At 44.7% G+C, this 12,807-nt stretch overlaps 1 protein-coding gene across 4 annotated transcripts in view; it reads right to left on the minus strand.

Annotated features, from left to right (window-relative positions):
• SESN2 (sestrin 2) overlaps positions 1 to 12,807 on the minus strand; it is an 85,167-nt gene that overhangs the window by 23,196 nt on the left and 49,164 nt on the right. For all 4 annotated transcript variants that reach the window (XR_013223842.1, XR_013223841.1, XM_077295662.1 and 1 more), the window contains exons 6-8: positions 4,742 to 4,883; positions 4,533 to 4,651; positions 3,020 to 3,210 (exon numbers count right to left, since the gene is read on the minus strand). Coding sequence is in view for 2 of the 4 variants with exons in the window: in XM_077295662.1 (XP_077151777.1) it covers positions 3,020 to 3,210; positions 4,533 to 4,651; positions 4,742 to 4,883 (452 nt within the window). In the remaining 2 variants the exon portion in view is untranslated. The remainder of the gene's footprint in view (positions 1 to 3,019; positions 3,211 to 4,532; positions 4,652 to 4,741; positions 4,884 to 12,807) is intronic.

Raw genomic sequence — 12,807 nt, forward strand, 5'->3', positions numbered from 1 at the left:
CTCCTCTATCTGTTGTAGCTTGACTATAAGGGAGCGTGCAACACAAGTTCCCGCAATCGCCATTTTAAACCCCCTGCGGTTGCCTCCCAAGTGTGTCTTAGGAACCCGTCCGCTTTTTTGTCTAAAGGGTCCCGTAACACGCCAGAATCTTTTAAGAGAAGGGATAACTTTTTAGACAACCTGGCTACCGCACCATCAATTTTTGGAACCTTATCCCATGTCTCTGAATCTTTCTCCTCAAAGGGGTAACGTCTTTTCGAAGCCGAAGGCAGATTACCCGATTTCTCCGGCTTCTTCCACTCATTTTCTATAAGGGCTTTTATTTTAGAGTTAACTGGGAATGTACGCTTCCTTTTTTGCTCTAAACCTCCAAACATAATGTCCTCCAGGGATTTCGCCACTTTCTCATCTTTTAAGCCCATTGAAGCTCTAACGGCTTTTATTAATTTACCCATGTTCTCAGTTAGAAAACTCTGACGGCACCCAGCATCGCTATCTGAAGAGGAGCCAGAGGATATAGAAGAGGAGGGGAAGGGAGATAACTGTTCCTCCTGGTATTCCTCGTCAGAATGAGAAATTTCGGAATCTGAAACAGGCTCTGGGTTTTTACTACTCTTTAAGGGCTGTCTTTACAGAGCCTTCAACTTCAGCTCGAATTATAGCCCTAAGACTAGAAGGAAAGTCAGGGGACTCTCCCTGGATAGTCTTTTGGATACAATCCACACAGACTTTTCTGATACTGGACTGCCAACGGAACTCTACAGAGGGCACATTCCTTGTTCTTTGACTTGGTACTAGCCTTCCTCGGCGCCTGCCAAGTAAACAGAAAATGTAGCCCATTACCACCAGGGTGACATTCACGTAGATCACTCACCACCCGCTGACCATGAAAGGTACCGGATTCTGAGGCTGAATAGGAGCATGGACAACATCCCTCCTAGAAGCTGAAGAGTCCTGTGACGTCTGGCCAGGACGACTGCCGCTCCTTCCATTCGAGCAGCTACTTCTTTTAGCATGTTGGTGAGCAGATGCATCACCTGATAAGGGCTCTTGCTGCTGCTGCTGTAAAGGCTGCTGCTGCTCCATACGATCCTCCATACTTGGAGAGCTGTATAGAAGTGAGCGACGCTCTATGCAGACCTCACCCTTAAAAAAGGGTGATCCGTAGCGCTCACCACCTCTTCCGGTATTACATATGCACCTCCCCTTCTCCTGTATCCTGCCGAAATGTCCACACTGCCGCCGGCGTCCATCCCATAGGCGCCGCCATCTTGGATCCGGCGCGCAGCTCTGACGTCACGCAGGCACGCCCACTCCCAGCGTGCCTTGCGCGCGATTCCAGCCGCGCGCCCGGAAGTGACCGGAGATCCGATAGAGGGAGAGAGCGGCGTGGCAGTCACAGGAGGGCCCCCGGACTGTGCTGACCCGACGCCTGCACGTGCGCAAGAGCCCACAGGATCTGCGAACGGCGCTTCCAGCATCCTGAAGGCCGGCATACAGGCGCCCTGCCTGCCCTTCCAGTGCTGGGACAGGAGTGGGTGAGTGGAAATCTTCAATCAAAATACCGCCGTGATTCAGCACAAGGGTTCCCATCAGGACAGAAAACCCAACTGAAGCGAGGGAGAGGTATCGCCCTTTTTTTTCAGTAGGTTCCCTGTCCTGGCTGGGCGGATCCCTCTCAGGTGTGCTGTCATGGGAGACGGGAAAATGTTACTTACTAAGTATTTTGTGTGACATCTGATTTAAGGGCATGAAAATTCTAAATTGGAAAATTGCGAAATTATCAAAATTTTCGCCAAATGTACGTTTTTCCTCACAAAAACGCAAGTAATGTCAATGAAATTTTACCACTAACATGAAGTACAATATGTCACGAGAAAACAAATCACCGGGATCCATGCAAGATTTCCAGAGTTAACACCTCATAAAAGGGACAGTGGTCAGAATTATAAAAATTGGCCCGTCATTAACATGCAAACCACCCTTGGGGGTTAAGGGGTTAAGGGACCACTTCACATTTGAAGGGACTTGGGGGGGGGGGGGGTGTCAATATAGTAAAATACCCAAAAGTGACACCATTCTAAAAACTGCACCCGTCAAGGTATGCAAAACCACATTCAAGAACTTTATTAACCCTTCAGGTGCTTCATGAGAACTAAAGGAATGTGGAAGAAAAAAAAAATTAACATTTTACTGTCACAAAAAAAAAAAAATTTGGTTCCAAAGTAAATTATTTTCACAAGTGTAGCAGGAGATAATGGACCACAAAATTTGTTGTGCAGTTTCTCCCGAGTACACCAATACCCCGTATGTGGGGGAAAGCCACTGTTTGGGCGCATGGCAGGGCTCAGAAGGGAGGAAGCAACGCTTGCCTTTTTGAACGCAAAATTGGCTGGAATCAATGGTGGCACCATGTTGCATTTGGAGACCCCCTGATGTGCCTAAGTAGTGGAACGCCCCTAATTCCAACACCCCCCTAACCCTAGGCAACACACCCCCTAACCTCAACCCTAACCACAACCCTAGCCTCAACCCTTACCCTAGCCCCAACACCCCTACTAACCCTAGCCTAACCCCAATGGAAAAATTGTAAATACTTTTTTATTTTATTATTTTTATTTAACTAAGGGGGTGACAAAGGGGGGTTTGACTTTTTTATTTTGATCAGTGACGGGGTCTCACAGTGATCAAAATGAACTATTAGGAAAATGAAAGGGGGGGGGGGGGGGGGAGTGGATCGGGGACTTTTCTCTGCCCTTAACAAGGCAAAGTACGCCTGCGCCAGAAGACAAGAAGAGGACATCATCGTACAAAGCTAGAAGACGCCGGACCTGGACCGCGACACCCATCAGACCAGAAACGAACCGGGACCGCCCCTGGGTGAGTATAATATAACCTGTTTTTCTTACATTTCAGGTTACATAGGGGGCTTATCTACAGCATTACATAATTACCCCTGATGCCGGTGGCCTTCGCTCAAACGATTTTTGGGGTGACAGATTCCCTTTAAACTTCTTACCTGATCCCATAAATACACTGGATATAGTTCCAGATGGCTCTGCGCAATTTGAAAGTATCCACTTCTTGGTGAGAAGCTATAGTATGATATGTCAGGTTATAGGCTACTTGGAATTTTTCATCCAGCAGTTGACCAACTTCTGGATACAATCTATGCAATATAGAATAGCCATGGTCTTCCCATGTGTAGTCCTGTAAAAGAAATAGTTTTAATGTAAGTAAAATTCAAGCCCCTAAACCCCTTGTGAACCAGAGGTATGGAACATACAAGTGCTTCTCAGAAAGAATATCAAAAAGTAAATTTCAGTTCTTCAATACAAAAAGTGAAACTCATATGAAGTCATTACAAACAGTTATCTATTTCAAGTGTTTATTTCTGTTAATGTTGATGATTATGGCTTACAGCCAATGAAAACCTAAGTCATTATTCTAATTTACGGAGATAATTAACAAAAAACACCTGCAAAGGTTTCCTAAGCGTTTAAAAAGGTCCCTTAGTCGGTTTCAGTAGACATCACAATCATGACCCCTGACGAAGGCATTGTGCCAAAACGCGCATTGGGGAGGACGCCATGCAGGAGAGCGATCCATATTACTTCAAGTATTACTCTTCCTCCACTTTTGGTTTGATTTTTACATAATTATATTTGGTCGCTTCTCTATTCATTATAATCACTCAAGTTGCTCTAATGTGCCTGTATACCATCCTAAACATCATTCATATCTACACCATGGACTTGATATTCACAGGAGTTTTTTTTGCACCAAGCACTTTATTACTTGACATTCCATAGAACTCCTTGTATGCACTTTACTATTCTGTGGCTGTTCTTTATTAGCCATTTATTTATTCTCATTAATTATAACTTTGCATCAATATTGAGATTAGCACTTTAATTAGCTGGATTACATCTTGCTGTTTATGGCCAATTTTTCTTATCTTATCTTTCTTAAAGGGTGTGCGGCTTTGTTTTTAACTCTTAGTATAAAATTTGTTCCCATTACCTTGTGTATTAAGGAAATTATTATTATTGATTTTTTCACCATACTATTATTGGACTTAATGGTCGGCTTTCTCTTCTGGTTTTCTAACACAATCATGGGGAAGACTGCTGACTTGACAGATGTCCAGAAAGTCAGTCATTGACACACTCCACTCCATAATATACAAGTCCCTTTATCTTGAACTTAAGTAAGTAATTTTTTGATGATATTCTAATTTAGTGAGAAGCACCTGTAACATGAAGAACAACCAATTTCCTCATCTATTTGTTGGAAGGAGGTTTAGAAACTATAGTAAGGGACAAGTTATGGTTAGTGAGGATAAATCCACTTTATATAAAGTCCAGGATGGTTTTCAGTGTCAGATTCAGGTTTTAGATGAAAAAACACATTGGTTAAATCTGCAGTGGATCATTTATACCCACTGCAGATGATTCATTCAATGTAAAAAATAGTCCATTTAGCTTAAATACAATTTTAACACTTCTTGTAAAAAGTAATGGATGACTCACATGAGCACGGAATGTAGGGGGAGCCTGCTCTCCCCTTCGAGTGAAGTCAATGTAGTTAAAATTTGGGTCATCCAGGAAGCAGAGAACACTTGGTGAGCAGAAAGAATTAATGATATCACCTGTCAAGTAGAAATTTTTGACTAAGCATTCTATGTTCAAAACACGTGCACAGACAGCTTTCATTTTAAAAAAAATTTAACAGTTCATACCATTAGAAGTTACCATTACACATTCTCTCTTCTCCTGTTCAAACCTAGTCTCCATCTCCTCTTTGCTTGCCTCTTGCTCGACCTCATCTAGTTTCTTAATCTGGGCCAGAACACGTTCTGCTTCCTGTGGTGTGCAGATTCCCTGCGCACACAAATGTACTGCAATTTTGCCATTGTATAAAGTATTTTTGCCCCAACATTCATATTATAAGGACTATTCAGAAATATTCACCATAGGTGATGTAATTTCTTATACAGTGAGCAGAAACTTACTAAGCAGGGTTTTCAAAATATATGCTTTTAAGGCTTTGCCCACACGTTGGATTTTTTTCGCTTTTTTTAAGCAGCCAAAACCTGATCTCTTGGCAGTAAAAACCTGCAGCCAAAAATGCAAGGTTTTTTTTTTTTTTTTTAAAGACTTGTGTTTATTTGTGAAAATATCGGAAACTAAAAATTTAACAATTTTCAAAATTAACTCTTGTTTAAGGGAATAAAAAGTATGTCACAAAATAGGTAAACAACATTTTCCACTGTCTACTTTATATCAGCACAATTTTTTAAATTGTTTGTTAGGATGTTAAAAGGGTTAAAAGTTGACTAGCGATTTCTCAATTTTCCAACAAGACCGATATGGCAGAAAATACCCAAAAGTGACACCATTCTAAAAACTGCACCCTCAAGGTGCTCAAAACCACATTCAAAAGTTTTAATCCTTTTTGACTGTATGGATGTTTTCCAGAAACAAGCAGCATCGGTTGTTCCTGAGAGACAGGCCCGGATTGCTAATCTGCCCTGCTGGGCTGGCGGCTGTGGGCCGCTGCCCCTTTAAAACGGGTTGGGGAACCTCCAGCCACAGGCCACATGCGGCCCACAGGCAGGTCCCCGCAGTCCGCAATTCTCCGGCAGCAGCCGTATCCTGCCAGCTGCTGGCCGTTTAACCCAAGTGCAAGCAAGGTTCATTACAGAATGCTGCCTGCACATGGATGATGTCATCAGGGTGGGCGGGGTTAACACCCAATACTCTCCCGTCCATTCTCCTGTCCCGGAAGAAGAGCTGTTGCCAGCCAGAGAGTCCAGAGCGATCACTGCTGGCAGCTCAGTGCCTGCCTGTCTGCTGGTAATTAATGCCCCCCTGTGATCTGTGCCCACAACTATATGCCCCCTGTGATCTGCATCTGTGCCCCCCAACTATATGACCCTGTGATCTGTGCCCCCCAGCTATATGCACCCCTGTGATCTGTGCCCCCCAGCTACATGCACCCCTGTGATCTGTGCCCCCTAACTATACGCCCCCTGTGATGTGCCCCCTATCTATATGCCCCCTGTGATCTGTGTCTCCCAGATTTCTGCCCCTTTGTGATCCATGTGCCACCCTGTGATCCCTGTGTCCCCCTGCTATGTACCCCCCTGTGATATTTGTGCTCCCATGTGATCTGTGCCCCGTGATCTGTGTCCCCCTGCTATGTACCCCCTGTGATCTGTGCCCTCCATATTTGTGCCACCCCCCAGTGATCTGTGCCCCCTCTGATCTTTGTGCTACCACTAATCTCTGTACCTCCCCCCTGTGATAGTCGTGCCACCTCACGGAGATCTGTGCCACCCCGGCCCATGATCTATGTGCCTCACCCGCAAAACCTGTCCCCCCAGTGGGGTATATTCCTTTTATAATTCCTGCTCTACTCACCGTCCGAGCCAGGGACCCGCTCCTGTGCATGCCCGACGATGGACGCACCTCAGCTGTTCATCCTCCCCCTATCTCCATACCTGGGTGAGTCCCAATATGGAAACTTTGTGTATGTACAGCACTTGCACTCTCACCTGTATACTGTATATAGACTGTTGTGTATACAATATATAGGTGATACTGGCTGCTAAGTGTGTATAATCACAGTATCACCTATATAATGTATATACAGCAGTATCACCAATACATTGTATTTATAAGGCTGGTTTCACACTAGCGTGTGTGACACAAGAAACTCGCACAAGTCTCTCGCATCAACACCTGGAGCTGCAGCCGGCACTCGGAACCGGAGCATGAAGATTCATGTATTTCTATGCAGCCGCACGCTCCGGTCCCGAATGCCAGGGACAGCAACGGGTGTTGATGCGAGAGACTCGTGCGAATTTCTTGCATCACACACGCTAGTGTGAAACCGGACTTATAAATACAATATATTGGTGATACTGCTGTACATGTTACATAACCTTTCTCTGCTGTGGAACTGAAATGTTGCCACATTGACTAAAAGAGTTCACCCCTCCCCGTTTGCTCAGGGCCCCAGCCCTTGCGATACTTACCTCTTCCCGCTCCTCCACTGCTGTGTTTCAGCAGAGGGTGCGGTGACGTCACTTCTGTGCACCCTCTGCCCGAACACTCACAATGCCGAGATCCAGAAGACGCCGACATTGAGGAGTCCGGAGCAGAGCAACGGCCAGCAAGGAGAGGGGAGGATTTCATATTTTTTTAATTTATTTATTTATTTTTAAAATGTTTTGAGCAATATGGGGTCCATCATATACTGGAGCATCACATGGGGCCTATTATACTGAAGCATAATATGGGGCCTTTATATACTGGTGCATCATATGGGGCCTATAATATATGGAGCATCATTTGGGGCCTCATATGGGGCCCATTATATATGGAGCATTACACGGGGCCCATTCTGTTTGGCTCATACTGTATGGAGTATGGGGCTCATTATACTGTATGGCGCAATACATGGTGCCAATTATACTGTATGGAGCACTATGTGGTACCCATAATACTGTGTGGAGCATTATATGGGGCTTATTCTGTATGGCACAATATATGGGGCTCATGCTGTATGGAGCAATATATGGGGCACGTTATTCTGTATAGAGAAATATATGGGGCTCATACTGTATGGAGCAATATATGGGGCTCATTATTCTGTATGGAGCAATATATGGGGCTCATGTATGGAGCAATATACGGGGCTCATTCTGTATAAAGCACTATGTGGTGCCCATAATACTGTATGGAGGGCTATACTGTGATTTATGACCTGTTGTGAAATGTACAATAGTTATCACTCATGTACACTGTGGCACCATTCACATGTGGCTCTTCAAATATCTCCTTTTAGGAGAGTGAGGGGCACCTCAAAGTAAAGCAAAATTCACTGATCGGGGTGAGGAGTGTTATAGTTTGCGATCTGGTGGGGTTTGTGCGGCAGGGCTGCTTTTTTGTCCCAGTTCAGCCCTGCTGAGAGAAAGTTGCAAACTGCCATTGCAGTGCCCAGTATGTTGCAGTCACCAGTACATGCTTCTGGAGAAATGCTCTCATAAATTAGGCACGCTGTCCTAGCTACAGAAATGCTAAACAGGTACACTGTGGGGCTCAAAAGGGAGGAGGTACTTGGATTTGGGAGTGCAGAATTCGCTCAAATTCTTTTGGTGTGCAAGGAGCTATAGTACAAAGGCTCTGGAAAAGTTCTACCAGTAACGTGGAAGCCCCCTACATTTCTTTTTACAAATTACAGATCTGAGTGGGGGCTTGCTTTTTTGTGGATCGATTTGAAGCTTTTTGGCAACATTTTACATAACATTAGGGATCACATTTATCCTGCGCTTTACATCATGATTTACATCAATTCTCTCAATGATATGATTCAGGTGAAACCCCTGAGCAATCCAATCAATATAATGAGGCAGAGTTACTCTGGACTCAGTCTGGCCTCTCTTCAGCAGTGACCTTTTCAGAAGTGCACAAGACTGGCAGACTTTATGCACGCCTAAAATGATGGTCATCGCTGGATCACAGGTCAGACAGTGTCCACTGCCTCTAACTGCCTTATTATAGGAAATCTTTCCATAATGGGTTCCATCTGAATCAAGTATTTCAAAGAGATCTACACAAAAACCCCAGTGTAAGTGCTCAACGTAGTGCACAGGATAAGTGAGAGCTGAGCCTTACTGCCATCTTTGGGATGCAAAATGAAAAAAAAAAACAAAACAAAAAAAAACTTTACACAGTTCCTCATGCGGAATAAGTGATTAGATGACTAATCGAGTCAGGGCGAATACAGAGATACCAGATTTTAAATGTTTTTTCCCCGTTTGGCTGCTGTCACACTAAAGGATACTGAGGATGGTTTTTGCAATAAAAAGTATCCTCATTAAGATAGCTAGAATTTGTTCATGTCTGTTTTTGTGGGACGAGTTGATGTTTTTATTAGTATAATTTTTGGGCAGACAGGAGGAGTGCTTCTTTAATCATCACTACTTTGAGTCAGGAGATATAAAGTCACAAAAATAAATTGTTACAGCAGGATGCAAAACCACAGTTCGTCACCAAAAATGCTAATAGCACCACTTTTTTCATTTATGGCTTGGTTGGTGAAAAAAATAAAAAAGATAATTACTTACCGGTAATTTGATTTTCCAGAGCCATGACAGCACCGCACATGGGAGATGGTATCCGCCCCCAGGAACAGGAAACCTATAGCAGAGATTAAAGGTGGGGCAGCACCTCAGTTTCAGAGTATGCAAGGTAACCGCCTAATTAGTTCACATGTATATTTTAACAAAGTTTCTCTTATTCACTTTTTTTGTGCATCACACAACCATCACCAAGATAGGTTGGGAATTAATGCGGTGCTGTCATGGCTCTGGAAAATCAAATTACCAGTAAGTAATTATTTTTTCCCTTCCCCATGACAGCACTGCACATGAGAGGAAGAAATAGAAGAGACTCCTAGGGTGGGACAACAGCAGATAACACCTTTCTACCAAAGGCTAGATTTGAGAGCCCTAGATCTAGCCTATAGTGGCGGAAGAAAGTGGGAGGGTGCAGACCATACTGCTGCTCTGCAAATCTGTTCTACAGATGCATTCGCATCCCTTTCAGCCCAGGATGTTGCTATGGCCCTTATAGAGTGAGCCGTTACACCCAGTGGGGGAGTCTGACCTGAGGAAGAGTAAGACTGAAATAGCCATACGAAGCCACTGTGCGATAGTCGATTTTTTAAGTTTTTGTCCCAGTTTGTCCCCTGAAAGGAGACAAAAAGGGCTGATTACTGTCGCCATGATTTTGAGATTTCTATATATTGGGGTGGGCAACGTCAGACATCTAGACAATGAAAGGTTTGTTCTCCCTGGGATTTTGGGTTAGCAAAAAATGACAATTATTTCCTGGTCCCTGTGAAGTTTTTAATTGACCTTTGGAAGGAAGGCCGGATCAGTTCTTATGATTACTCTGTCCTCCAAAAAGGTAGTATATGGGGGATTTACAGAGATAGCTTGCAGCTCGCAGATATGCCGAGCTGACGTCAGGGCAACCAGGAGCACTGTTTTCAATGTCAAAGCCTTTACTGAAATAGAAGTAAGAGGCTCGAAAGAAGGAGAAGTTAAGGCATTTAAAACTAAACTTAGATCCCAGGGAGCTACCTTGTGTAGTAATTTTGAGTGTCTGGCTGCAAAGGAGGCTTAGATGAACCAGTAGACCCAAGGGTGATCTGCAAGTTTTTGGTCAAACAATGCACCCAGGGCAGAGACTTGCACTTTTAGTGTGTTAGTCGATAACCCTCTTTCCAGCCCTTTTTGAAGGAATTCTAGAATTTACTTTACCAGGACTTTCTGACTCGTATTGGACAGCTGTCGTCCCGAAAACTCCAGGAATTTTTCCCATATTTTTTGGTATTTGCCCGATGTTATCTTCTTTCTGCTAGAGAGCAAAGTGGTTACTAAAGGGTTTGAAAAACCTTTTGCTAGTAAAAGTCCCCTCTCAAGTTCCAGGCGGTGAGATTGAGTCTGTGCACTTGAGGATGTAGTACTGGGCCCTGGTGCAGGAGATTTGGGATATCCGGGAGGATCCATGGGTCCGAAATAGACATGCGTCTGAGCCATATGAACCATGCCTTTTTGGCCAGAAGGGTGCGACAAAGATTATCCGTGCCTTGTCTTCCCAAATCTTTAGGACTATCGGATCAATGGAATTGGGGAAAATGCTAGGTGAAACTTCCAGCGGTGCAGTAGTGCATCCACTCCTTCCAGGTGTTCCTTTGGATTTAGGGAGTAGAATCTGCGTACCTTCCGATTTTTTCTTGTGGCAAACAGATCCACTTCTGGCGTGCCCCAGACTTTCCCAATACCTCTTGATTCAGGGACCACTCTCCCTGGCATAATATGCGACCCATATGGTTCCCATGGACCTTGCAGAATTTGGTCTGACAGGTGTGCTCCCCAACCTAACGGACTTGCATCTGTAGTTGGTACCACCAGGTTTTGAACTGACCAAGGTACAGCGTTGCTTAAGTTTCCGATGCTCAGCCACCACTTTAATGATTCTTGCACCCGTGGCGATAGGAGAATCTTTCGATTTAAGTTGTATGGATCCGCTGCCTGTTCGGACAGGATCTGCCATTGTGACTCCCTTGTATGGGCTCGGGCCCACTGGACTGCTGGGATTGTCACTGTTAGGACGCTTAAGAGTGACATTGCTGATCTTACTGAGATGGGTGGGGGGGGGGACGCATTCTTTTTTGACTGAATCCAGTCGGATCCCCAGGAATTCCTGTATCCGAATGAATTTATTATCCAACCTAGACTTGTCAGCACTTTAGCACTCTTATGACTGCCTTTGTACATTTGTCCCTTGTCTGCTACACCAAATAGGGTACCAGCAGTATATTTTCCTTTCTCACGTAGGACGCCATTTCGGATATTATTTTTGTAAATATGCGAGGTGCTACCGAGACCCCGAAGAGGAGACACTGATTGTAGGCGAGTGGGGATTTGCACAATCTCCACTACCTATCTTAGGTACCGCTGGTGTAGATTGGTACATGGTAATAAGCGTTGGTTAGGTCTATTACCGCCATGTAGCAGCCTGAATTGAGTAGCTTTACTGCGGACTTTAAAGTTTCCATTTTGAAACTCTCCACCCAGATATATCGGCTTAATGCTTTTAAATTGAATATTGTTCTCATTGAAACGTCTGGTTTTGATGTGAGGAAAAGGGTGCTGTAAAATCCCCCTCCTATTCGGTGATGTGGTACCTTTATCCTCAATTCTTTCTGTAAGAGGATTTGAACTTTTCCTAGTGTGGCTTGGTTTTTCTTGGCCACCTGAGAAATTATCCTCTGCGGCAGGAGGCTGAGGAAAACTTAGTTGCAGGCCCCCTGATAATTTGGTTATCCACTCTGAGGTGGGTAATGCTGACCATTGGTGGAGAAAATATCAGTCTTTCACCCAAACACCCCCCCCCCCCCCCCCCCCACCGGATTTTTGGCATCATTGAAGTTTGGAGTGTGATTTAAGGGGAGGCTTATCAAAGAGGAATCCCCTATCTTTCCTCCAGGGTTTTCCTCGCATGGACCTGTCTGAGCGTCTACGGCCACCTTTTACCTCATCCTCGAAAGGACAAGCGAGCATCACCCCAACGGCGCCTAGAGGCGGGGGGTGGTGGAAACTGTTAGTTCATATCCGACGCCTTCTCCAAAAGTTAGTCTAACGCCTTCCCAAAAAGGTACTGACCTTCACAACGGACTGAACAGAGCTTTACTTTTGACTGAAAATCTGCAGCACAGTTTTTTAGCCATAGTGCCCTGCGCCCTGAATTTGATAGGGCGCACACATGGGCGGCACATCGAACGGAGTCAACTGATGCGTCCGCTAAGAATCCCACTGCCCTTCTGTAAGGAGGGTATTGTCTTTAACAGCCTCTCTCGGACATTTGTTTTTAATCTGTTCACTCAATTCTTCAAGCCACTTGACCATAGCATGAGCTGTGCAAGTGGCGGCAACCCCAGGTTTAAATGACCACGCTGACACCTCCTAAGCGGATTTTAAAAAAAGGCATCGGCTTTTTTTGTCGATGGGACCTTTTAAAGCACCCATATCCTCAAAGGGTAGGGCTATACCTCTAGACGTACTGGCGATAGCCGCATCCAGTCTAAGAGCTAACCCCGCCCCCCCATTTCACAGACCTCCTCGTCAAATGGGTATTTACGTTTAAGCATCTGAGGCAGACATCTCTCATTCCCTTTTACTTAAATTTATAGGTTGTCATGAAAGGGAAAAACCCTGCGTTTTTTGCT

The sequence above is a fragment of the Ranitomeya variabilis genome, chromosome 3, assembly GCF_051348905.1.
Source record: "Ranitomeya variabilis isolate aRanVar5 chromosome 3, aRanVar5.hap1, whole genome shotgun sequence".
NCBI classification, from domain to species: Eukaryota; Metazoa; Chordata; class Amphibia; order Anura; family Dendrobatidae; genus Ranitomeya; species Ranitomeya variabilis.